Below are 26665 nucleotides of genomic sequence, written 5' to 3'. Positions count from 1 at the left end.
CTGAATGAATTTCTTTTGGTTAAACGTTCAACAATGTGTTATGAAATGTGAAGATCTCTAATGTTTGATAATATGTTAATCCAGCGGGCTGTTATCGAAACTGAAACCCCTCGTGGCATGCTTATAGTGACTTTTATGCTGAAACGGGTATTATACTTTCAATTTTCCTTTCATGTTGAAAGGATGCGACTTTGAGTTGAACGTTACAGTTTGAATGAGAATAGGCGCGGTTCGCTGAAATGTCGAGGCCTCGGTATTTCATCCTTGAAAGGCACCGTTAAAAAGAAGACGTGGCGACGACTTTTACGCCTGAGATATCCGCGTTCGTAGGCTCGTAAATTCTTCCGCGTACGTACGTTCGACGAGCGTTTTTCCAGCAGCTAGTGCCGCATATCGCGCACAAGTACAAGAACGAGTTCTTGACACAAATCTGGCGACCCTGAAGAGCGCGTAGGTGATAAACACCCTTAACAACCGTGCGGCACGCCAGCCTGTGATCGATACCGAGCTTTCACCCCGACCTTTCGCAATCGTTCGCGATTTCTGATCGTTTTACAGGAGATTGGAAACTGAGATCGTTCCTGAAATGTTTCGGGACCTTTTCAAATTAAAACTGAACAAGATTGGAGGCTGACGTGGTTTCTGTTCCGATTAAAGTGAACCTAACCTATATCTTTCCCGATTACTCGTGACTTTCTATTTGTTTTTGACACAGTGACGACTTAGATGGTTCCTAAAATAGTTAAAAATAATTATAATTATAATCTGAATTTCGAGGATGCATGTGATTGAGGTTAGGGTAACTCGAGGCAACCTAACCTATATCTTTATAAGCATTTCTTTTTTAATAAAGATTTTCTGGGAATAAACCTCTTACTGAATGAATTTTAATTGTATCGTTGGATGGAAAATTTCCATTTCTCATTTAAAACGCTTTTCGAACAGTAATCGTATCAGCAACATGAAATCAACGTTTGCACTGTTGAAAATTAATTACAGTGGGATTGATTAACGCGTTCGAATCGACGCACGATGAAAACGTCGTCGATTTTCAGAGTAACATTAAAGTGCAACATTTTATTAGATTTCATATCAAGTAGAAACTTCTCGGATCCAATAAATAAATATAAATAACATATGCCTCGGATGCAAATGCGATGTTTATCTTCGGAGCGAGGGAGTATCAATTTTCTATTTGGATTTCGCGACCAGCAAAGAGATTTTATCGCACTTCCGCGTTCAGATTACACAGCTGACAAAAGAGAAAAAAATAACCAGCCATTGCGATGCTCTCATTGTAAACAAAATGAATCCAAAGAATTATCGTCATTGTAAACCAGATCTATTCTGAGTGTGTGGCAAATAATAGATAGCAATAATCGCCTCGTCGCCTATCATTGAAAATTCATTGCTACCACATATTGTATAAAACTGGCAAATTTCAATAAAAATATTGCAAAAGGAACATAACAATGTTGCAATGATAAATTGTATACACAGCGCAAATAAGAGTCGAAAATAAAATGAAATGAAAAAAGATACGTGTGAAATCACATGATTGATTATCACTGTTTAGAGATGGACTGTTTAAACAACCTTCAGTTTGTTGTGTAAATATTGAATTTTTATTATTTGTTGATTTTGAGTGTCGCATTAAAATGAAGAATTGTAGAAATAAATAATAGATGTTCTAGTATGGTAAATGGTATGAGAAAAATTTTTATAGGAGATTTAGTTTAATTATGTTAATAATTCGAATCTTCATATATGCACAGTTTTTTTTTAAGCAAGTAGACAGGTATTTGCCGATTTAATGTTGAATATAAATTAATCACGTGCTGTTACATCATGGCGTCGGGCCTCACCTCAGAAAGTAAATAATAAAAATATAATTTCTTAGAAAGACTTGACGCACTTTATCTAAAAAATGTTCCAACTGATAATGAACCTTCAAAATGAAATAAAATTTATAACCTCAAGTTAAATGGAATGTACCTAACCTCAATTTTCATTAATCTCAATGTTGGAGATAATTACATTTCAAATGAGGAAATAATTAACCACTGTATTTCAATTATTATATTGCATGAAGCATCCGAATTTTTGTGACTGTTGGTCCTAGAAACCATAAGATAAGATCCATTGATAACCGAAGGGGGACTTTTACGAGTTTGCCGGCAAACGCAATAAGAATTAGGAAATAATAACGAGCTTGAATGATGGCTATCAAGATACACTTAAAGAGAAAGATTGAAGAGAACAATAAAGCTTAGCATTTTCAAACTTTTCACAAGTAAAACCCTGAAGATTGATTGATCGAATAACACAGGGTATCGCAGCAACTTTGAACGGTGATTATTCGGAAATTCGAAGAGGTTACACAATAAAAATCAGCAACTAAAAGCTGATACGAAGAAAATGAACGTGTCACGCTCGTCTAATTACGTAGCACAGAAAATCCTTGTCTTGTCATTATGAAATTCATTACACAACCATACGCCCGAAGACCTTTTATTAGTTAATAACGCAAGAATTATGAGAACAGCCATGTATTGTCTGGAGGCTGAGAAGAACCTTCAAATTAGAAACTCCTTTTTAAAAACCAACATTCTTTTACGTCGAAGCAGTGTGAAACAAAGTGAAAAAAAACCTGTTTTAAATCATCATTTGACTGGGAGAGGTCCAAGTCAAATATTTGTTTAAGTTTTGAACTTCCCTTTGGTTCATATGAATTCGTTTTTCAAAGTTGTTTTGCTTCGTTGATTAATTTGAACTTTAATTATGTGTGCTTTGAATTCATGCCAATAGTTAATTACAGGAAGTGGTTAAATTTGGACTAATTAGTGCAAAGCTAAATAAAGTGAGCATTCATTTGGTATCATCTTTTTTTATTTTAGTTTCTTTTTCAAATAACTTCATTAATATTGAAAATTAAAAAAGATAAAATTAGCTAATATGGTATATCTAATATCGTATATTAGATATACCACGTCCGTATATTGATTAGGTTGTATTGAAATTTTCTATGCCTGCAGGAAATATTCAAATTACACAATTATAAATGTCATTCATTGAACCATAGAGCACAATTTAATGACAGGTATTTCTAAGGATAATGATAGGTAGCATAATTAATAATATGACTACTAATGAACGACAAATTAAACATTTCAAAAAAAATAAAAGATATATGTTTCTAGGTTGAATGGAAATAATTAACAACATTCAATTTTATTTAAAATTTTATTATTATCTAGTCTCTACATTTGGGCCTTTTTAAATAAAAAATATTAATATTCATTACAAAACTAAATAGCTGTTGCATTGTCATGTCAAAGTTTTTCAAGCTTAATCTTACTTACAATTATAATTTTAAATTTCACAAAATCGTTGGAACTTAGTATTCAAGAAGAAACAAATTTCCACTCGGAAATAAAGGAAAGTTTCAACAGAGAAATCGAAAATAATTCGAAATGTGTTTTGCTGGAAACGTCGATATCCAGAGCGTAGGTATACAACAGTCGAGCATAACTATCTAAAATAACGAAACGTTATGGCTGCCGTAAATCTGAAACGAGCTTCAGCCTTCGGATTTTCGCGTAAATCATATGCATTGTAAATCATTAAATCGTACTCAATTATAGAACGAAATTTCAGTTGCGCTACTATGCATGGTAATTAGGAATGTAAATACGTTATGGGCATATTACTAACGTACTAATGAGCGTCACAAGAGAATAATAATGAAAGGTAATTGTATTATTGAACTCATTGGGAGTCATCTTGTGCACTAAAATTCCTGTGGCTTAACCTCGCGATTTAAAATTGAGGTTAGGTTTTATCGCTTATTTTCATTGGATTATAAGCAAATATACAGGAATAATTCCCGTAGGTTCTATAACCTATATTACAAGCTACAACCTATATTCAACACTCCAATTGAAGTTATCCCCTTACAACTTCCAATATCCTCAATACAATTCACAAAATTCCCCGTTCATATTAATTCAAACCTAACCGCAAATTCCAGGATCTCCGAAGTAACCTCAGTAACCGCACTCAAAATCCCCCCCCCCATTCCACTATTAAATCCCTAAACACACCTTCGAGCCATTTTAGTTATTGTTAGACTCTGATCTCGTATCGGTTGATTCCTGTAGTCGCTTATCGTTGGGTGCTTGCGTAAAAAATCAGAATATTTGCTCGAGTCTAACACGTAGATATACTGAGTGTTCGGTAAATAACGGTGCGCTTGGATACAACAAAGAATTCTATTGTGTAAGAAGAAAAGTGGAGAAGCCTTATGCCCTATGCCAGCGGTGTGGGGAATAGTCTTCTGCCCTGTGTCTTCGGTGTGGGGAAAAGTTTCCTGTCCTATCCCTTCGGTGAGGGGGGAAGCCTCGTGCCCTATGCTTTCGGTATAGGAATAGGCATCTTGCCCTATGCCTTCAGTATAGGGAGTAGCCTCCTACCCTATGCATTCGGTGTGGGGAATAGTCTACTGCCCCATGTCTTCGGTGAGGGGAGAAGCCTCGTGCCCTATGCTTTCGGTATAGGAATAGGCATCTTGCCCTATGCCTTCAGTATAGGGAGTAGCCTCCTACCCTATGCATTCGGTGTGGGGAATAGTCTACTGCCCCATGTCTTCGGTGTGGGGAGAAGCCTCCTATCCCTTCGGTGAGGGGAGAAGCCTCGTGCCCTATGCTTTCGGTATGGGAATAGGCATCTTGCCCTATGCCTTCAGTATAGGGAGTAGCCTCCTACCCTATGCATTCAGTGTGGGGAATAGTCTACTGCCCCATGTCTTCGGTGAGGGGAGAAGCCTCGTGCCCTATGCTTTCGGTATGGGAATAGGCATCTTGCCCTATGCCTTCAGTATAGGGAGTAGCCTCCTACCCTATGCATTCAGTGTGGGGAATAGTCTACTGCCCCATGTCTTCGGTGTGGGGAGAAGCCTCCTATCCCTTCGGTGAGGGGAGAAGCCTCGTGCCCTATGCTTTCGGTATGGGAATAGGCATCTTGCCCTATGCCTTCAGTATAGGGAGTAGCCTCCTACCCTATGCATTCAGTGTGGGGAATAGTCTACTGCCCCATGTCTTCGGTGTGGGGAGAAGCCTCCTATCCCTTCGGTGAGGGGAGAAGCCTCCTGCCCTATGCTTTCGGTATGAGAATAGGCATCTTGCCCTATGCCTTCAGTATAGGGAGTAGCCTCCTACCCTATGCATTCGGTGTGGGGAATAGTCTACTGCCCTATGTCTTCGGTGTGGGGAGAAGCCTCCTATCCCTTCGGTGAGGGGAGAAGCCTCGTGCCCTATGCTTTCGGTATGGGAATAGGCATCTTGCCCTATGCCTTCAGTGTAGGAAGTAGCCTCTTGCCCTATGCCTTCGGTGTGGGGAGTAGCTTCCTGCCCTATGACTTCGGTGTGGGGACAATATTCTTTTCAAAAATTTAATAAAAATTTCATTTTATTCGATAATTGAATTACGGCGCTCTATATTATTGAAAAATTACACTTCGTTTAATTAAAAAAAAAATCTTTCCAAATAATTGAAAATCTTCTACATTATCGTCTTATTTCATCATGTAGTATCTCTCCCCATCCCGATATTCTCTGGTTACAAATATGACACCCTCTATACATAGCGGCAAACCGTGGTAGTGTGTATCCAACGACGAGCAACAGCCGTCAGTTGACGGGCAGCACGCGACCATACAGGATCGCTCGTCGCGAGTTCGACGCGCGAACAACGTGCCGGTGTCCTTGGCGCAGGACACGCGCCAGGATGAGCCTTAGTCTGCTGTGTTTACTAGCCGGTGCCACTTCGTGTGAGCCGCAGTTGATGCGTGGCTATCCGCGATACCAGTGCCGACATTAGGTGCGGTTCCTTGCGAAAGTGTGATCATTGGTGTTGGTGATCGTGAAGTGATCCTGTGACTTTTTGGAGAGGATCCTGTTTATAGCTGGGTTTTTGGAGAGAAAAGAAGAATTTGAATTTAGGTTTGATTTTTACTGATTAAATGTCTGCCCTTTCGACGGAGGTTCTTTAGGATCAAGGATACCTGTGGCGTTAGACTGAGGCCTTTTCTTTATTTTTTTATTAATTTGTCAAACTTAAAGTGATTGTATAGGTATAAGTTTTCTAGAATTTGGGGAATTGTTTTTTAATAATTTATCACATTACAAATGGTTTTTCAGAATTTGGAGTAATGGTGGTGTTAGATGAAGGCTTTTCTTATTGTATGTCAATTTCTTAGAGTTAGAATAATTATTTAGGTACAGGTTGTTTAGGATTTAGACGACTTTTAATATTACATTGCAATTTTCTTTTTATTCATTTGTTATGCAACAGTGATTCCATAACAAATTCAAAAAGATTGTTAATTAAATTTTTTATAGATTCTCGTTTCACGATTTTTAAGATAATTTTTAATTACAAACCTTTCTCATAAAGTATTTTTATCCTTTTTCTTCCATCGTTAATGAAATTACATAAAAAACTTTCCATCTGTAATTTCAAGAAAATTGAACTTCGAAAAACTCGTTTCTTTGCAATTTCTCGAATCGAAGGAACTGAAGTGTAAATCAAGGATGTCAAGCAGAAGCAGGAAGGTAAAGGAACAAATATTTATTCCTCGTTTCGATCGTGTTTGGGTCAGAACGGCGCATTGTTGTCACGGGTTCGAGCAAGATGGTATTTCGAAAGCTGGTTCAACGTACTGACGATACAAATAAACAATTTATTTTCTATCGAGACGACGGTAAACGTTCGACTTCGTTTAATGGAAACTGATGGTCTCTGGTATTAAAAGAACGAACCTTGGTAATCCATTTAGTTTGGTTTACCTAAAGAAATACTATCGAATCACAAATTTCGTCGTTGACAACAGAGTTTTATTATTCCAATGGTGTGAAATTGGATTTTCGATGAAAATTTATAGAGCAATAATAATGAGGAAAAGCTTTGGAACTAATTTTAATATACTGAAAGTAAATGCCACGAAATAATTGAAAATTCAGACTGAGAATAATGTTGACATTATCGTTTTATAATTACAGTAGATTAATGTTAAATTTTTAAGTAATATTAATTGAACAGTATTCAAGAAGTATAAATAAAATGAAATTCAGACATAGTATTCCAAAATTACAAAGTCTATCTCTTTTTTGCATAATATTTTATTATTCAGTAATTTTTTATTTATCAATTCATTAAAATTGATAGGTTATCGATACAGAAGTGCTACTTCATCATTTTCATCGCTAATTATTAATTTTATTAATTAATTAATTTATTTTTTAGTCTCAATGACGCAGGAACTTCATTACTTATATACTTTTTTCCTTCTTATTTTCCTTGGTGTTTTACGATTCAGCACTTTATCAGTTTTATCGTAGGCAATTAATGATAAGTCGGAGCATTAACATGAAAACGATTTTACGAATTACGTATTTGTTATTACAACATTCTCACATTTCAGCACATTTTTTACAGAACATTTCTATTTCCAACGTCATCGGTTTGTAATAAACGTTTGATGTTTTCAAGCAACTGATAATTGTAACTTAGAAATAATGATAAATAGAAAGTTGCAAATTATTGAAACAATTATTTTTGACTTTAATTTTTTGATAATGCGTTCACTTAGAACTTCACAAATTTATTTCAGCAACATGCGGCAATACATCAGTATTGCCCGAATGGTTGCCTTTGATAACTTTTGCAATCAAGCACGTAACTTTCATTTTGAAATAGTTAGAAAACAATATTTCATATTACCAGGTAGAAACAGTGATAAAATATGATAATGAACTTTGTAATGAGCTTGGAAATTGTAAATTATTGAAATAAGTATTTCTCATTTTTACCAAAAATTCATTATTGGAATATTTAACAATATTTTAATTATATTTTACAAATATTGGATTAACATTGTAAAATTTGACAATTTTTACAACCAAACGCGTAAATTCAGAACTCATAGATAGCAACAAGTGTTCCTCATGATTTTTCCAAATTGCTTTAAAAATTTCAAGAAATTTGAATTTGGCATATTCGGCTAGAAGTTTCTAATATTTCACGACAGCTAGTTCGTTATCAAGGAGTGTCGATAGATTTCCATATCTATGCAAACATCGGACGTTGATCGAAGTGCATCAAACGAGGACGTATCGGTGGCAGAATTATCGATCATGGTTCTCCAGTAATTTCCTATAATTTTGACGTATGCCCCCAGTAGAGAAACTCTGTTCCAATGATTACTTCGAACGTGTCAAAATAAAAAATTATCTTCACGGAACATTGACCTGTTTTTATGAGTAGTAACCAAAAGTAAGATTATTTTTAGCTTATTCGTTCAATGAGGTTTAACTGAAAATGCGAGAAGAAGTGATTGATTATCTCTATCCACAGCAAATTAACTGTCAGAATCTTTACTTTCGTCCACACCGGCAGGGTACACGTTTCTCGAAATAGAAGATTTGAGTAAAGAGAGTAGACGTTGATTGATTGTCTTCTGTAAAATACGTCATTTCTGTATCATATCTTATTTCGAATTGCTCTAACTTCGATAATGGATCCTTTATAATATTGCCATCTACACAGTAAATCGTATAACTATTCATTTCTTTCGAAATTAAAAAGAGAAAATGAAAAGATAAATAATTTTTAGGTCAAAGAATACAATCAGTAATTAATTTAATTTTCTTCATAATTCACAAATTATTCTAATTTTTTAAGTGAATAAAAATGAATTTAATAAGTGTCCTAAATTAATTAAATTAGCAATGCTTCATTCACCGGTTCCCAAATTAAATAAAACGCACTGAAATGATAAGAATCATCCACTGTGATGTCCCTGATACGAATCCACCCTCCATATCCTTCTTAAACACTCGGTCGTCTTTCACCATGGAGCAGAGATGAAGGAATTATGGGGACGAAAGAACCTGGTCCTTACCAGGCAAGATTTCCATGGAAATGGAAAAAGTTCCAGGTGGTTCGGTAGTAAAGCATCCGAAACGACTATGATGGAGGCGTGACGTGGTAAATTTGGCACAGTTTCATGGGGGACCGTGAAAGATTCACGACGCAGACCCTTGACGGGTAAATGGAGGCAGGCATGTGGAACACGTTGCATTAAAATTAGAAATCTGACGATTAGAAGTTGAAAGCGAGACGACGACGATGATGGATAAATGCTTGGTCTTTATGGTTCCTGGTTTCTATGAATAGCTTTGTTATGAATAACCTGGTATGTGGCTGAACAGAGGGTAGTATAAACTTATTTATGCATGTTTGAAAGAGAAAATGACAAATGAGGGAAAACAGTTTCAGTTTGTTCTATGATGGTCCTACTTGTTGATTGATTTGCTTTTGAGTATTGCTTTTGAAGTTGGAAGACGCTATTTTGGACAGGAAACTTGATTAGGACTCGTTAGATCCACAGACAAAGGGTTAAGATAAACACTTGAATGTTTCATCAGTATTGCAACACTATTTTTATTCGAAGACCAAGATTATTTATGATACTTTTACTAAAATTTGAGATTGGTAGAATGAATTTTCTACGTAGAGAGTATTAACGAAGTGGGATGAATTTTCTACCTAGAGAGAAGTAACGAAGTGAGATGAATTTTCTTTAGCTTCCAGTACCGGAATTCCAACCGTTGCCGTCGATGAATCTCATTTAACAACTGCTGTTCACTTCATTTGTTCCGCGGTGAAACGGGCGAATGGATTTGAATTTAAAATGAACAAACATTCCTGTACATCCTTTCTCTCCTCCTAAATTGCTTCACGCAATTTGCTTCACATCTTTCCTGGAATTTATCGAAGTAACTTTCAATGGAACTGGTAAACGATAAATATACTTTTACGATTTTTCCTGTTTCCTTGGTGAGGCAAAGCGATTAATATATATATATATTTGAAAAAATCTTTCGTTTCATAGCTGAAAATCAAGAAAAATGTCCTTTATCCCTGTCCTGTAAACTTGTTTCCCGAGAAAATAGAGAATCTTGCTAGGATAGCCAACACGTGCTCTGAAAAGTAACAAGAATCGCTTTATCCTGCATACCCTGGTGCAATTTAAGCGCGTAACGCAAATTCCTTACGATATTTTAATCAATACTCTAAAAAGAAGGTTTTCCTCTGCAGAAAATGTAGAAATTTTAACGATAAATATTTATTACTATTTTTAATTAAAAATTAACAAGATATACTCTGAAGAAATGTTTCATAAAATTCAACAGTGGAAATTGAAGACAGCTTTTGATTCGATAGAATATTTTAGATGCAGAATCTGAGTGAAGGATTCCAGACCAACGGTCTGTAAAAAAATACTTCTCGTGCTTCGTAAAATTGTATTTTCTTCTTTTTACGACATTCGATAAATCGGATGCAGGCGAAGGCGGATTTGCAGTTAACTTCGCAGGGACAAAGTAATTTCAATTCGCATTTCCTGCATCGAGCAAAGCGTCGTCTGTTTAACTTCATTTCCTTGGAACTTCCCTTGTGTCTTCCGAGGGCAATTAAAGTAAATCGTCTGGTACAATTAATCGAGTATCGAGCCATCAGATTAGAACGTGTCGTAATTGTTCTTCCGTTAAAATGCACCATTTTAATAGAATTTTCTTCTATCCCATATTCGTATTAAGGAAGTCCATAATTTCAGATTATTTTATTTCCTTATTTATATTTTCTAGTGCAGTTAACAATTATTATAGAAGGTTAATAATTTCTTTAGGAAAGGAAAGAGATTGTTATTGCTTTGTCGTTTTTTAGTTAGAGGCGATGCAAAGTTATTTAACCTTAGGAGATGAGAAAAGTATCCATTGCTATGATACTGTGCTTCTACATTAGTAGACTACTATACTAGTAAGTTAGCAAGCTTCTACGCTTTCACACTAGCGCGCTACTATGCTACTGCACTTAACACTAGTATCCTACTACTCTACTACGCGCCTCCACTAGTATCCTATCGCTCCACTACGCGCCACCACTAGTATCTTCCTCTTTCCTTATCTTTCACTCTTCCACTCAAAGGCATTTCATTTCATTTTCACCTCTCGAAATTCATCCCTGTATCTACGGTCAGACTAGCTTTAATCACGAATGAAAAAAACTTATAATTCGTTGAAACAAGAACCTCCGTGCGCAGGATCAGATCGAAAGGGCAGACATAAAGTCAAACTGTAAACATGAACGTAACTTTTCAAATTAACCTCTCTCCAGTAATAGTAGCTCTATCCGGAGCTCCCCACATAACTCGTTCCCATACGACGAGTTTGAACTCATCAGGCTGCCCCATAAGTAAATAACTACTTAAACGTTGGACGATCGAAGATTGAGCTTTGACCTGTTGGGTGACGTGAATCGTCGATGGAAACTAGGTCCTAAGCGGACCAGTCACGCCCATCATGAGCGACTACGCTATTCTCGTGCCACACGAGGTGTCCTCGAGATTGGCACGCAGAGATTCCGGGACGATGAGGGTGACACTTCCGGTGACTTCGTTCAGGAGGCATAGCGGTTGCGTTTCGATGTTGTCGCGTGCTAAACCGCATCCCAAACTTGTCTACGTGGCTGTACCGTAAGTTTGCCATTTGGAAGATTATCTTAACCAGGTCTGCTGACAAAGGTACCCTACGGGCAACTGTATATTCCATCATGGGCAGCAATTGCATATCGACTTTAATTCTTGCGTTGGAAGCTGAATAAATATTTCCATATTTCAGTTAAAAATTTGTCATGCATTGTGTAAAATAGCCTTCCGGATTCTCATTGTTTGAACATTTTTATTTTTGCAAAATAAAAAAAGTTTCCAATATCGAAACTTCGATACGAATTCAATTGTCCACGCAAGGATTATCGATGTAAATAACGAGAAAGTGTATTTGCCCATCTGGATTGTTTACGTCCGCCATTGTTACCATTAGTTTCGCCCATGGGCAATAGGCGGCTCTGTTGACCGCTGTAGTTCTTATAAGGCAGGCCTGGTCCTAATTTAATTATCCAAAATTAATATATGACGAAACCTTAACTGGAAGAAATCTAATGTCTTACTATTAATATATATAAATGAAATGTATATAATGAAACGGAAGACATGCTTAGTTTAAGTATAGTAAATTAAAGAGGAAAGTAATGGCCCACTCATTTTCTTATAATCACCTTATTTAAAATCTAATGAACGATCAGACGAGCCTTTACCATTTTTACTGTCGAAGGAACCCATTAGAAAATGAGGTCGGCCAATGATTCCTTTTAATTATCCGTAACATAGAACGCCGTGGAGAGAGACAGAGAAATGATTAGGTACATGCGCAATTAACCTAATCACGCCAGCGCGATTCATGATCAAGGGAAATTTACAACTTGCTGTAGGATCGTTGGGCTTAACGACTGTTGGACCCCACATGATCTCGATTTGCTAATTTAACGATTCTTGGGAAAATTAGGCTACTTGCTAGAACCTTGAATTTATCGCGTCTGGATTGGTGGAAGCACAGTTTCTAGGTGTTTCTTCCAAAGTTTGGACCGATTTGTTCGAAGATCCTCTTGAACGATACCAATTGTTACACAACGGATCTTACGTCAAATAAATTTCGATAAAATTCTTGCCAAGAATAACTGAAAAGCAGTGTTAATATTTGAAAGTAGTAATGGTTCCGGTTCTGTATCGATTGCACACCCCCAATTTATCAATCGTGTTACATTTAACCATTACTCAATGCGTTTTACGTAACGCGTTATGGGCGCGGCAAGCATAGGCCGGAAGTGCCTTTTAATCACTACTTTATTGGCAGCTCTGCTCGAAAACCAATATTAGCTGTTCAGGCTTGGCCGTGGCTATAGATAAACGGAAAGATTGTCTAGATGTCCCGATTGTAAGTTTGCTCGAGGGAGAGCTTGTTGCAACAGGTTTTTAGGTCACGTGCAAAGCTCTGGAAATGAAAGCCTTTCTTATTATCATTGATCATCGTTGTTTTATGTGCTATCTCCCTGCAGGCAATTTTCTGCCTTTATTAATATCGATCACTGATTAACCTGAATTCGAAATTTTAATTTACTCCTTTTCTTTATCTTTCTTTTATTACGAACGAAATATAGTATCGATACCGTGAATAAGATAAATGAAATTGAAAATTCTAATTGTTGTTTATTTAGATTCGTTCTATCGTAATAACAAGGTCATTGCTTATATAATCGCACACAATGATGATTATCAAAAGCAGGAAGACGAACCGTGTTTTCTGGTCAAAGTGATTATGAGAACGAAAGAATGTTGATTAAACCGGGGTAATTAGAACCGCTTAACGAGCGAATTGATCCCGATCTCCTCGAAGGTTGAAATTATTTTCTTTGTTAAAAAATAATACTATAAATTATTAACCTTGAGTGTGTTTCTAATTTTAATTTTCCCCTGAAAAAAAGATAAATATCTTCATGCAAATGGTTTGTATATTTTAATTTTTATCTCGAATACTATTTGTCATATTGTGTAAGCTTTTATTTTATTTTAATTGGGGAAGGTTATTCTTTCTAAATAAATTTTTGTTATGTCCAAGAATAGTTTTTGCAATTTTGAAAATTGCAAATTAATTTTTAGTTTGCAGATTCCACCCAAAGGACACGTTTTTATAAATCTGAGAAAAATTACTATCATATTTTTTGAAATTTTCTTTATAATATAACTGCGTTCTATTCTAGTGCAGCTTTTGTTAACGTCGCAATAAAATATTAAAAACAGCGATACGCTCTGTATCAGATAGACGAACCCGCGCGGTACCATTGTCTTCAGCAGTTTATTACGACGTTAATAAAAGCTGCGCTAGAATAGAACTTAGCTATTTTATAACTTTAAAATAGAAGCTCCAAAACAAAAATTAGTTTATGATTCTCAATATTGCAAAAATCATTTTTCCAAAAATAAAAAATTTATTCAATAAGAAAATTTACATAATGTGTCAAATCATTTCTGAAATAAAAATGAAGATGTTCAATCAGCTTTCAAGCAAACAGATAAAAATTGCAAAATTGATAATTTTAATAAAAAAGGAATCAAAATTGCTGTTTAAAGAAAAAATGGTCCATTCCCTGGAATAATCTTGCTGGATGACGAAAGTTTGATACATTCGTGACCTCTGACCTGACAAATTTTCTTGACCCATTTCTTACGTTTCTCATTTAAGAAAATATATCTGAGCTGCTGTGAATCCAGTTTTTCTTTGATCGCCGAAGCGAGAAGCTTTCTTCCTCTGCCTGTCTTATTTTACAATGTTGCTTTCAACCGTATGATTCCATTGTTTATCGGATCCTAATGCAGTTAAGAGTAGTTGTATTTACCCTCGTCCCTAGTGGGGCAATATGTATAAGTTTCATAAAATGAGAAGTACCTTACCAACTCCTACGCGACTTCATTAGATTTATTTATGAGACACCATGGACCAGGAGAAACTGAATTCGACGCTGTTTGATGATGTAATGGTACACCATCGTTAGCTTAACGAAGAAATTCGACTATTACGTTTTCAAGAGCTATTTATATTATGGTAATGTTCAACTAGGGAGCTTCTCTTGTATAAAGTTACTTTGGAAATTAGTTTGGTATACTTGTTTTGTGCTGGGACGTGGGCTAACTTCCATATTGCTCAAAACCATGGAAATCTCACCTTTACTTAAGATTATTCAAGATTTTGAAAATGTCCAAAAAAAAAAAAAATCGTTTTAAAAAATGATTATTACCTCTGAATCTCCCAAGTATCATGGTAACTTATTGTTAGCCAGGTAGGCATTGTGTTAAGCAAATGATTCATGGTTGTAAATGTATAAAGATATAGTATCCTGTGAGCAATCGCAAATGTGTAAATGGAACGGTAATAAAGCAAATGTTTCCTTTTTCTGTTTACAGTTTCGATGTGGAAAATGGCGCCTCGACGCTGGACGGAGGCGCCGGAGGCGGAGGAGGCGCCTCACCTAGTGCAGGCCTCGTTCTCCAAACTCTACCCCAGCGACGGGAGAGTTTCCTATATCGCAGTGACAGCGATTTCGAGATGTCACCGAAGTCGATGTCTCGAAATAGTTCGATCGCCAGCGAAAGGTAGGTTCCCAAAAAATATGCTTCAGCTTTGGTCACCTTCTGAACTTCTGTTTTTCTGTCGACGTATGGGGAAGCAGGGAAAAAATTGGTCTTGTAAATAATTCCACGAAAAATATGGAATATTTGTGTTAAACAATTAAATCTCTCGTACTATTGGTTGTGCATTTGAGATTTCAGTAGAATAGGTCAGCCATGGTCAGACGTGTTATTTAATTTTTTAATTTAAGTTTTATATTTGTTAATATTAATGCTGTGATATTGAGATAAATGTATCTAACAGAAATGTAAATGAAGTAGTACCAAAAGGTTCAATTTTATATTCAAAATGGCTGGTTTGTCCATGTAATTATCTACCATACGTGTTAGCGCGAAATTCATAATTGAGGGATATTCACCGGCGTACTATAGCTTATGATTAAACGAAGCTGGTGTAATTAACACCTACGTAAGTTACAGATTCCTGTTGATAGGGCGCCATTAATGAATCCGCTTGTACACACCGCGGTAATAATTAGCGAGTTGTAACGCAGTATGCACGTGTTCATGAATAATTAAAAGGGGAATTAGGAAATAAACACGGTCTGCCTGTAACATCGATTTATCGACTGTTTGAATCAGTGTTATTTAAAGGTAGTGGGCTCATACATATTAATTAACCGCAGAATGGAAATCCATTACTGTTTGGTGCAACTGCATTACCGACTGTCAATTAGGAAAGTAGACACAGTTGTGGCATACAATTTATAACAACTGTGTATGTATTTAGGAAAATTCTTTAAATTTCTTCAACTTCAATTTTTAATTAGACACATTATAATTGTTTCATTTGCACAGTAGTAAGACAGGGCGTTCTTCATTGCAAAGTAATTAATTTAGAAAAGCAAAAGTATTGTGTAAAATTTATTTTTAAATGATTTTTAAAGTTAAATCAATTCGGGCGTTGAAAATAATGTTGCTAGTACCATCTAGCGGTGAGTGACGGAAATAAACCTTCTGGGTAAAGTTGTTGCTTTCTCTCAGATAGACTGCCACAGACTTTGAGATATTGTCGCCACCTGGTGGTTCATCTGTTCAACGCGTTTAGTCGATAGGTATCCTACATACATCGATTTTGCATTCGTACTAGATGGCGCAGGTAGTAGTCTTCTTGCTCATAGTACGCCTCCGTGCTTGCCACTAGAGGGCCACGGTAGGAGATGTTCTCTCACAAGTCCTCGCGAAGTCATTGATTCGTACATATAGCAGTTCCCAAATAAGGGCGATAAGGGAGAGGCCTGCTAGAGTACTGCTGGTTGGATGGATTTCCATTACGCAAGTAAGAAAACTGGTAGAACTAGGAGGAAAGGGTCGACGACGTCTTCCTTGTTGTGATTGGTGGGGGGGATAGTCCTTCCTTCTTACTAGCAGCAGGCAAGTAACATGGCGAAAATGAGAATTTCTCTTCTAGTAGCAGAAAGTAATTTAATTGAGTCGTACTTGAAGGTACTCAATTGCTTAAATATTCGAAGTATTCAAATTTCTTCTTTACGTACTAAAATACCCAAATGCTTAAATTATTCCTCAAACCTTAAAATACGTAAATACTAAAAAATATTGAAATACTTAAGTACTCAAATCTTTCAGATACTTAAATGCCCAGGTAGAAGGTGGTACTTGAAATACTTAAGTACATCTAGTATTTAATGCGCCATCAGAACCTCTGACGTCTGATCATGGCCGTGTTTATTCTACTGAAAATTTCAAAAGAATTCTTAATGACCACGAATATATTTCACCGTGTAGCACGTCCATGCACAGAAACACTTTTCATTAAATTTTCAAATAATCTATCGTTTAATCAAGATCGTTCGTAAACCAAAATGAAATTGTACAAAAAGTTAGATGTTTCTGCACGTGACCAATATTATCGATGAGTGTACAGTTTCAAATTGAAAATATTATTCACACACGTTAACTGTGAATCTATTCTTTTTTTTTCTACATTCTCACAGACCTGCAAGTATGAAACCAAATAATATCAACTATAATATGTCTGATTGAAGCACAATCATAAAAATGTAATCATATTGTACTACAATTGTACAAATACGATCTATGGTCTCTTTTTTACATGTAGCTTTGTATGGTGGTGATGGTGGTGCTTAGAAACGTGTGTTACCGCGATTTATTATTTGACTTGTACATAGTCTGTGTATGTTTTATGCAATAAGGCATGAAAATTCAAACTTTATGCTCTCGATTTGTGATTCAAATTTCACTTAATTTCCTAGGAGACAGAATGACTCAGAGATATTATAAAAAGTTACGAAGAAAGACATCGTCTAATTTCACTTTCGAAGTGACTGAAATTTAAATTTGAAGTTATCAAGGCTGTTATTTAAGCTTCACGCCTTACTGCATCGAATATTGAATTATTTATTTGAAATGATTTGTCAGAGGGGGTGCGGGGTGAGACAATACTATCATGTATGTGATCCTTGGGTTGCAGGTTCAAAGAGACAGAGCTTCCTGTCGAGAGAGCGTATGTACACGACCCTATTATTTATTATATCAATCTCTCGCATTACTTCACGTCTCAATAAATTCACAAATAACACACTCACAGACTAATGAACACCCCTCGCCACGACAATAATTAAATGCTGTAAAATCAATTCGATTCGACACCATCCTTTGTTCGTCTGTCTCTTTTTACACTGTAAATACATTTAACAATGGGGTTTTAAGGTGCATGAACTATTGTTTGCTGTGCAAAGGATAAACAAATTCTGTCATTTATTAAACAGTATTTGTTGAGGTGTTCAGTTATTTTGAATTATGCTTACGAGTTGCTTGTGATTGGTTAGACAAAGAATTACTGCTTATTGATCGTTCAATACATGAATTTTTGTTTAATTATTTTATAGAATAGAGAATAAAATTTTTGAAGGAAATTTATGAATTTAGTATTAGCAGTTTTTATAGTAGGTATAACGTTGAAAGTTTGACAGAAAGGATTGTTTATTGGTTGATGAAATTTGTTGCAAAGTAGAAAATAAAATTTCCCTTCATTCTTAATTAACCTTTTTAAAAATTGACACATCGGAGGTAGAACAACAGCCTGATTTATTCTATAGATCGATGGAATGGATTGTTTGAAATAAAAAAGTAACGAATGGCTGTGAGTCAACAATGACTGTTGATGATTGCATTGAAGCAATTTTCAACAATGATACATGACAGAATTGCTCTGATCAAACTGATGCTTGAATACACACATGGCCACCAGACACACGCACACGCACACGAAATACCGCTGCATTGTCTTTTCTTTTATTTGCAAACAATGGACATTGTACAGCTTCATCAGGTGATAACCAAATGAAAAATTCTAAAAACTAAAATTATGTAAAAATTGTACAAATTAATTGTTGAACACTTGGACAGCCAGCTTTTATTAAGCATAGTTACACTACACCCTTAAACTAACACTTAATTAGGGATTAGAGTGTTTCTTTTTTCTAGATTGTGTTCAGGTACACGTTAAATAATTAACAGCATGATTAACATAGTGGAACGTTTTCGAATAAATACGAATTGTTATTTTCAGGATATTTACCGATCAGTATAGGTAAGTCGCATTATTACGTAATTTTGAATACGCTGCAATTAGTGTTATTGCAAACTGTACACCTAAACAGTTATTAAAATTTATTTAGTATGCTATCTGACGGATGGTTTGTATTTTGATTGAAAATTAAATTTTGCATGTGTAAATAATGATTTTGTACAACAAAGTTAATGTTGAAATGATTGTTTAAACTTTTAAATTCAAGATTGTAAATTTGTCTCAGAAATTGTAAAAGATGAATTTATAGTTTTCAAATCTGTGTTAAGAACTGCCATCAAGTCGTCACAGTTTCGTCTGATAAATATTTTTCCAACGAGTGCATCGCGAATGCAACGGAAGAGTAAGTGCATCGTTTGCAAATATTTTTATCTCTGGAAGAGCAAACATCGTGAAGTATCCGTTTCGCTCCATCTGTCGTCCCACGATTATCTTGCACACTGTGTAAAGTTGCACACAGGAATCTACATTGTCAACATTTATAGACTTCCACTGGTGATTTCTGTTATTCTAGTGGAAAATAGAATTTAGGTTATGTCTCAATTTCCTATAAAATGTGACCAGGGATCAGATTAGGTTAGGTTACCGTTAAGTCTTAAGTTTTACGATTAATGAAAGACGGACATCAGGTTAGGTTAAGTTTTTATTAGTTTCCTAAGAATCAAGATTTCCACTGATGATTTCAGAGAGGCTAAAAAACTTCTCAGATTATAACGCTTTGCGGGAACTAGGATTTTGTTTAGGTTAGGTTAGGTACAGGCTATATCTGTTTAAGAAATTTATTCAAATTTCAACGACCGATGAAAATTGGAAGGTTAGATTGCGGTTAGGTGAGGTTAATGTAGCAAGAAATTGCAATTGCAGCATGAGCTTGCGACGTGGCCGTCGTTGAAAATCAATATTGACCCCTGGACGAGGAGAAAATAACGATTGGACACGTTTACGTGGTTACCGTGCACACTGGTATTTATTTTCCCGCGCATTCGCATAATATCGACAGCCTGTCCATGTACGTCCTAGGTATTTTCTTTTTATTAAAATTTTCCCCTGCAGTGATTTTTATTTTTCCCTAATGGATATTATATGTTGCACAAAAACAAGAAAACGAGAGCTCTTCAGCCCCCTTTATCAGTGGCATTTGCCTAACAAGAAAAAAGCATAATATCGACAGCCATTAGGCTGGTGTCGATTAATCAGGCACCATTGGTTCCTGGTAGCTGAGTCAAAGCGTTTGCACATGGAACATGTGGATGTGTTTACGGTGGTGTGAATGGTTCTGAGTAATGAAGCATTTTTGCTATAAAAAAATTGTTTATTTTTCGTTGTAAAATCATAAAAGACCATTTTTTTTAATCAATTTTTTTTCCGATGAATACAGTCTCACAAAAGTCATGACTGCAGGTGTCACGTAACATACGTCACGCGATAAGGTACCCTTAAGTCTTGATCCTTGAGGCGATCTCGTCCTCACGCTATGTACAATGAGAACGTCGCATAGGTAGAACTGAAGAATCCAGAGAATTAAGGCCGATTGAGGCGTTCATTAAAATAATGACCGCTAGTTTCTACGTCAGGACGAGTCATTTACGAATAGAACTGCATCCCAGCACAGTGTGTATCGCATTGTGTGTAAGTGGTAGCCGTGATCCAAGGAATGGTTGTGTGTTGATGCAGTGTCTCCTCTTCTTCAGAAGTGACTGGTTGCTTGATCATCTATTAACATTGCGTGTTTCTTAAATGAGACTTTACATCGTCATTGGTAATTGATGCTCTAATGAAGTATACTTGTTTTCTGTTTTAAAGTAGGTGCTAAAGTTCGGTGATTGTTTATTCAGATTAAGTGCAGCGAGGATGTGTTTAGTTTGAAGATGATTACGAAGTTTGTGGGGTGAGAGTTTTGGGACTTGGGGGGAGGTGGAAAGTTTTGCGATGGAGGATGGCACATTAAGGGTGAAATTTGTAGAATTTAATGGTTGGAAGGGTTTCCAAGGGTGAACTGGTTCTTTTGTGTCATTTGCAATATTTGCAACCTGCAATTTCTTCACTTCAGTGTATTTTCGCCTAACTACACCCTCAATAATTCATGAGATTAAAATGAATTTTTATTTTATAAATATATCATCCCTGGGTATCCAATTTGAAATCAATCGTCTTTCGATAAATTAGCTCGTTGACATTTTTCCGTTCCCAACGAGTCGCAATGTTTCGATAAATTCAAACGAGAGGTTCACGGCAGGGAAGGCCAATTTGAATACATTATTCATTAAATGGCTCATTTGTGCCGCGAGTGTATCCAACGTAGCTCGTTTCTATTCGCAATCGTTCCTCGAACATCCAATTTGTATCATTCTTCAGGAGACCCTTCCTGGATTCTTATTTCCAAACGAGACTCGGCACCGATCGAACGGGAAATCGTGTGTCACGTTTGAAAATGGAAATCACTGTTCGAGATAAGCAATGAATTAAGATAAGTGCAAGGAGATAAGCAGTCTGAGAGGAGAAGATAAAGAAAAAAAAGTTAAGGGAAGGGAAAAAGGTATGAGAAAAGAATAGATGATAAGAGAAACAGTGATAAAATTCATCGAAATAGGAAAAGTGAAGGAAGAGATTCTTATTTTAGACCTTTTGGATAATAATAATAAATTAGCTGACAAAAGTGTCCAAAGAATAAGGGTCTAAATTGACTATAAAATATTCAACTGTAAACATAATGAATCTGTTACCATCAATCTGAAGATGGATACTCGGTTGTTGACCCAGTAGGTAAAAAAGATTTCAAGTACACCGAGGGGAAAAATTCAATCATACGATAAACAGATAGCAGACCGTATAAGGTTACATCCGTGTACGCCTATCGGACCAATATCAAGCGGAAGAATGCACCCGATATAACTAGAAGCCTCATAAAACACCTCACAAAGGAAGTCCTGAAACGATAGAGTCGGATGGGGAGAGAGAGAAAACGAGAGGGCATAAAAATAGAGGGAGCGAGAAAGGTGAGGATCGCAGGTAGAGAATGAAAAAGGAAGATAGTAAGGTAGAGAATGAAAGAGGAACAATGAGCTGAAGAGAGAAAGAGAGAAGCTGACAACGCGCAAGTTTCCCGCGCAAATCGCGACCCCCACCCTTACGTTGACGGTGAAATTTCCGGCGAAACCAGATCACCCTGGCCAGTTGAACAAACACGAGGTGTCCGACGACACCAATCGGGTCGTTCGAGTCAGCGTGTCTCTCGTGTACCGTGTTATGTGTCCTTCGTGTGTGAGTGCGTGTTCGTGTATATGAGTGCATGCGAGCGTGAGCATGCATCACGTCACGTGAATCAGGCTTACGCGTTTCCCGTTTCTCTTCATCGTCTGTGGAACACGCGTGACTGCTACGTCCGAACGGTTGATCACTTGGCTACGGGGAACACTCGTGGGCGACACGGTGTACCATCGATTAGCTCACTTCTTCAGGGTAATTGCGTGCTGCCAGATACTTCCTTAACCTTTTTCATATGTAGGTTGTATATTTCCTTATCGATAAGCACTTGCCTACATGCACAGTTTTCAGTATTCCTGATGTAGGTGCCCGGTCCTAGGCTCTAGCGGCTGAGTCTTCGGCAGAGAGGTTGCTGTATGAATTTTGGTGGGATTCTTTCGTATGGCTTGATGAATTAAAAACATTTTAGGTCAAGGTCCTTGAGATTCTCAAGGTAATGCAGTTGTATTCAGGGTTTTCGTCAGAGTTCTGGGGGATCTGTGGTGAACCAGGTGTGCAGTTTACTGTTAGGGTTCCTTCATCTTTTCTTGTGGGAATGTTAACCCCTTAGGAGCTCCCCTGTAGTATTATAGAAATGGACCTCAGGGGGTTAGAAGTGTAAATGCTCTGAAACCTGTGGTAACATTAGGTTCTCATAATTAATCAATGATCGTTGTTTGCTTGCACAATTCTGTGTATTTACTGACAGGTAAATACGTTTAATTGATACCGTATTTGGTAGGAATTGATGGAGGTTTGTGTACAGGGGCTGAATCAGTATTTAGACCGGATAGGGCAAAAACTTTCCTATTCTGAAAATCAGAAATAATGACTTTATTCCTCAGATCTTAGCTATAAATTTGAGATTCTTATGTCATAAATTCGGATAAAAAGTTAATTCTTTTGATATCAGGTTGATGGCTGAGAGGTGTGCCATTATAAGGGAGGGTACACTCTATTGAGATTAGGGTTCGCAGTTTATCTTTTTTTATACGAGTTGCTGAAGCTCCTGTCTTGTAAACTGGAGGTATACACGTGATATAAGTTATGGTTTAATTAGGAATTATAGTGGTGCTAGGGGAATACTGTTTAGCTATGGTCGTCTTCTGACTCGTATAAGTGGATGAAGTTCCACTTCTTCTTTCCACTTTCTTTGAATTTTTTACGTAATTTTCTTAGCTGAGAAAGCTTTATAAAAGGTGGGCAAGTGTTCCATTGCTCAATTATATTATATTTTTCCAGTAAATTAAGAAGTTCCACTGATAACTTGTTAATGGGTCATCAATTAAGGAAGGAAGACAGATCACACTACTCACTAAAAGATAGTAAAATTACTCTAACAATAGCCTTAAAAAATTCATTTTGATCCACTTGAAGTGGGATGAAACACAAATACTCAGTAAACCTAATTCAAAGACAACTATGGATCCTAGTATCTCTAGTATCTCCTAGTTATTTTAGATACCTACTTTATTATTATAATTTCAATTGATCGTTCACGAAACGTTTCGTCACAGTTTCCAACCATGGCAACGCAGTTTTCTCAATTGCGTGAGGGAAGGCACGTGGATCGATCGTCGTGTCTTAAAGGCTCGTCTTCAAACGACAGTTTCCCCAGGAAATGACGAGATAATCTAAAAATTTTGTAACGACTTTCTCGGACGAGATTTCTTCCGGTTTAGATAGAAAACGCTGATACGAACTGGTTTCTTCGTTTTTGCCTGATGCCGAGGAAGCGATGGGACGATAAGGAAGGATGATATAAGCGGTGAAAAAGTCGCTTCTGTCGTGAGAAATCGTGACGGTTGTACTCTGACATTTATGGAGATAACTTTAAGAGTGACAGGTTTTGGATTCACTAAAGATTATGTTGAGGTCATTTCAATTTATTTCTCTTAAAATCCTCTTTCCTTCGAATAGAAATTTCTACGATTGTTTGATACCTGTATCAGAGTACTCTGCATCGAGATATAAATGGAGGTAAAAGAATTAATTTTCATGATGAATATTCATCAACAGGTCTAGGTTAGGTCACCAATAGAGTATTCTGATGAACGAATGAAAATCGAAAGTTGATCAATTTAAATCTTATTGAATAATACACCGAAAGCTATTCTAAAAAAAGACGATTAACGAAATTATGTAATAATTACGTTGGACGTGTGGTTTTTTCTTTTCAATTTTGTTCGAAATCTTTCCAGAAACCTGTTGGAGAACGGCAAATGTACTTCGCTGAGGCAATTTGCATACTCGTTTTCCTTGAATATCCTTGTTCCTCATTCTCGTACGATAACTCCTCGATTAACTTGAACGTTGCTCATTATCTTCAGTTAATGATACACCTGCCATTGTTTAACTGCGACCGTTTTGCACACGCTTGAATCGATTGTTGTCGAAGACTTTTCTTTTTTTAGAAAATCAACAATTGAGAATTTAATAATAATTTGGTCATTTTTATGGAAGGTACAGAAATTTTTGAAAGATTCAGGAATTCAATGAAAATATTAAATTGCAAAATTTTTGGAATATAATAATGTTTTCTCGACTGCCATTGGGATCCAGGCTGAAATCCCAAATTGAATTTCCCAATAATGGAAATTCGATCAGACTTTCGCGCCCATTTGCCCATTCTTCAGCACCCCCTCGATCCAAACGCAATTCGACGTCTAAAGTAAGGGGCACAAAGAAAAGTTTACGTTTCCTCGTTCAATATTCCGTCTCAGTTTCCTTCCCTCAGCATTTGAAGATGTCATGTTACTACTGAGGATTGGATGTTCTTCTCCTGTTCCCTTTTATCTCCATAGAAAGCGTCGATGCATAAATTATGGGAATTTCAACGTCCATTTTAAAACATCTGTATTATCGTAAATAAAAGGCGAATCTTTTACATTTTCTTTCCTCTTTTAAATCGAGATTCGTTACTTCAAATTTCCTTCATTTTTTGAGGGAAAAATTTCATTTTCTCCATTATATGGAAATGAGTCAATAACAACTGCCAGTTGAAGAATGAAAGTTTGGAGAAATATTTTTAACCCACCGTGAAAAATAATTGTTTAATGAAATAGACATTTGACGACTGGAATGGAACAGTTCAGCAATTCTATCGTGGTATGTTGGACAAAGTGGGACAAGTACCAACTTAACCAAGAGGAAACTAATTAGGCTAGACCCTCGGCTACTTGTTGGCATCGAGTCTCTTTATCTCGGAATTTAGCGACACAGAGATACTAAATTGGAACGTAAGCATTTGCCAACTCTCGGCCACTAAAATTAACAAGGAATCTTTCAAAGTGAACGTTGAAATTTCGATAATCTGCGAAATCTTCTGTTAAATATGTTTATCTATAATAACTTCCTCGACACTTTGAAATTGCAGAATTATTTTCAATCAATTTTGCATATTACACGTCGAGAGAATTTATTTATACTCTATTTCGCAAGAGGTACAGGTACAAATTTGAAAATGTTAGGATAGGTCAGGTTTATTATATAAATCTTCTGAAATAATAATGAAATACTTGATAGAATTTTCTGAACTTGAATGCAAACAATCGAGACACGATTTCAGAAAGGCATTCAGCTAGTTAGAGATTTATCCGGGAGCAAAAGGGGACAAATTGCCTCGTTTCCGTAGCGAACGAAACGAACCTGCCAAACGAGGGCAATTTCAGTGGCAATTTGAAATCCTGATAACGTAACACTTTTGCTACCATGATTTGTCGAAGCGTCGCGACGACTCCGCGTCTTTTCGAGCCAGTGAACGTCCCCTCGAAACGCAATCATTCTAATAGGCTACTCTGATGAGTAAACAAAAATCTAGTTTTATCCTCCGTCCATGTTCATTTAACGTTTCACTTCGCCTCCTCTTGTTTCACCCTGAAGCGTTGGACATTCTTGTTAGGGAAATGAAGTGGTTTCATGGTGATCAAGATTGAGTTACTAAGTTCATAAATATTGTTTATAAAGTTTAAGTGGAGACATCTTTCATTTTTGAAGATGAAGAGGTTTCCAGTTTAGACATGACAGGATGATAGCATAATTAAAATAAAGAACTCATTAAGGTTCCAAGTACTCGATAATTAAATTAGTGACGATGAGTACTCACACCTTCAACATAGTACCCTGAAAGTGTACCAAACCGTATCAAGTGACAACTACCTTCGTAAAAAGTGTGTTCTTGGAGTGCAGAAGACGAAACAGTTCTACTCAAGTGAACTCTAAGTGAATTTACCAATTCCCCATCAATCATCACCAAAGAGGTCAGCTTAGCCTCCGTAAGAAACTTTGAACCACACATGTACTCCGAGTGACTATAGACCTAAAAGTGAGGATTCCAAATCATCATTTGGAAGCTTTCCCAGAGGACCTGGAATGCGTTCAAAGACTGAAGATCGTTTTCAAGAACGACTCGAAGCGATCAGCATCGCAGCCTAACGATGTCTGACTCCAGTGGCGGCTTAATGGACTTCTCGGGGTCCGGCAGTGGCCTGAAAAGGTGTGGGGCCGGCATGAGTTCCCCGTCACTTGGCGCTGGAGGCAGCATAGGAAATTCCGGTGGGCTGCCTCGAACTCTATCCGCTTCCGCTCTTCGGCTACGACCGTCCAGGAAGGCTCTGTTCTGGGAACAGTGTTTCGAGTCGCCGCCAAAAAGAGACTTGTAAGTGGACGATGATTGTCAGGGGTGGTTAGGACGTCGAATCGAGGTCGACGAT

General features: G+C 36.7%; 1 protein-coding gene across 14 annotated transcripts in view; it reads left to right on the top strand.

Moving 5' to 3' along the window:
• Positions 1-26665, top strand: part of dnc (phosphodiesterase dunce) — a 194457-nt gene that overhangs the window by 136760 nt on the left and 31032 nt on the right. For 8 of the 14 annotated variants that reach the window (XM_076689540.1, XM_034329024.2, XM_034329022.2 and 5 more), the window contains 3 exons: positions 14915-15103; positions 17592-17624; positions 18693-18713. In XM_076689540.1, the coding sequence (XP_076545655.1) occupies positions 14915-15103; positions 17592-17624; positions 18693-18713 (243 nt within the window). Of the gene's footprint in view, positions 1-5705; positions 6000-11235; positions 11594-14914; positions 15104-17591; positions 17625-18692; positions 18714-20043; positions 22170-25949; positions 26611-26665 lie in introns of those variants that run through there. The other 6 variants (XM_076689542.1, XM_034329017.2, XM_034329021.2 and 3 more) reach the window with 5 other exon arrangements.

Source organism: Osmia lignaria, chromosome 8, assembly GCF_051020975.1.
Source record: "Osmia lignaria lignaria isolate PbOS001 chromosome 8, iyOsmLign1, whole genome shotgun sequence".
NCBI classification, from domain to species: domain Eukaryota; kingdom Metazoa; phylum Arthropoda; class Insecta; order Hymenoptera; family Megachilidae; genus Osmia; species Osmia lignaria.
The sequence above is the reverse complement of the archived record's forward strand: the minus strand, read 5'-3'. Positions and strand labels throughout refer to the sequence as shown.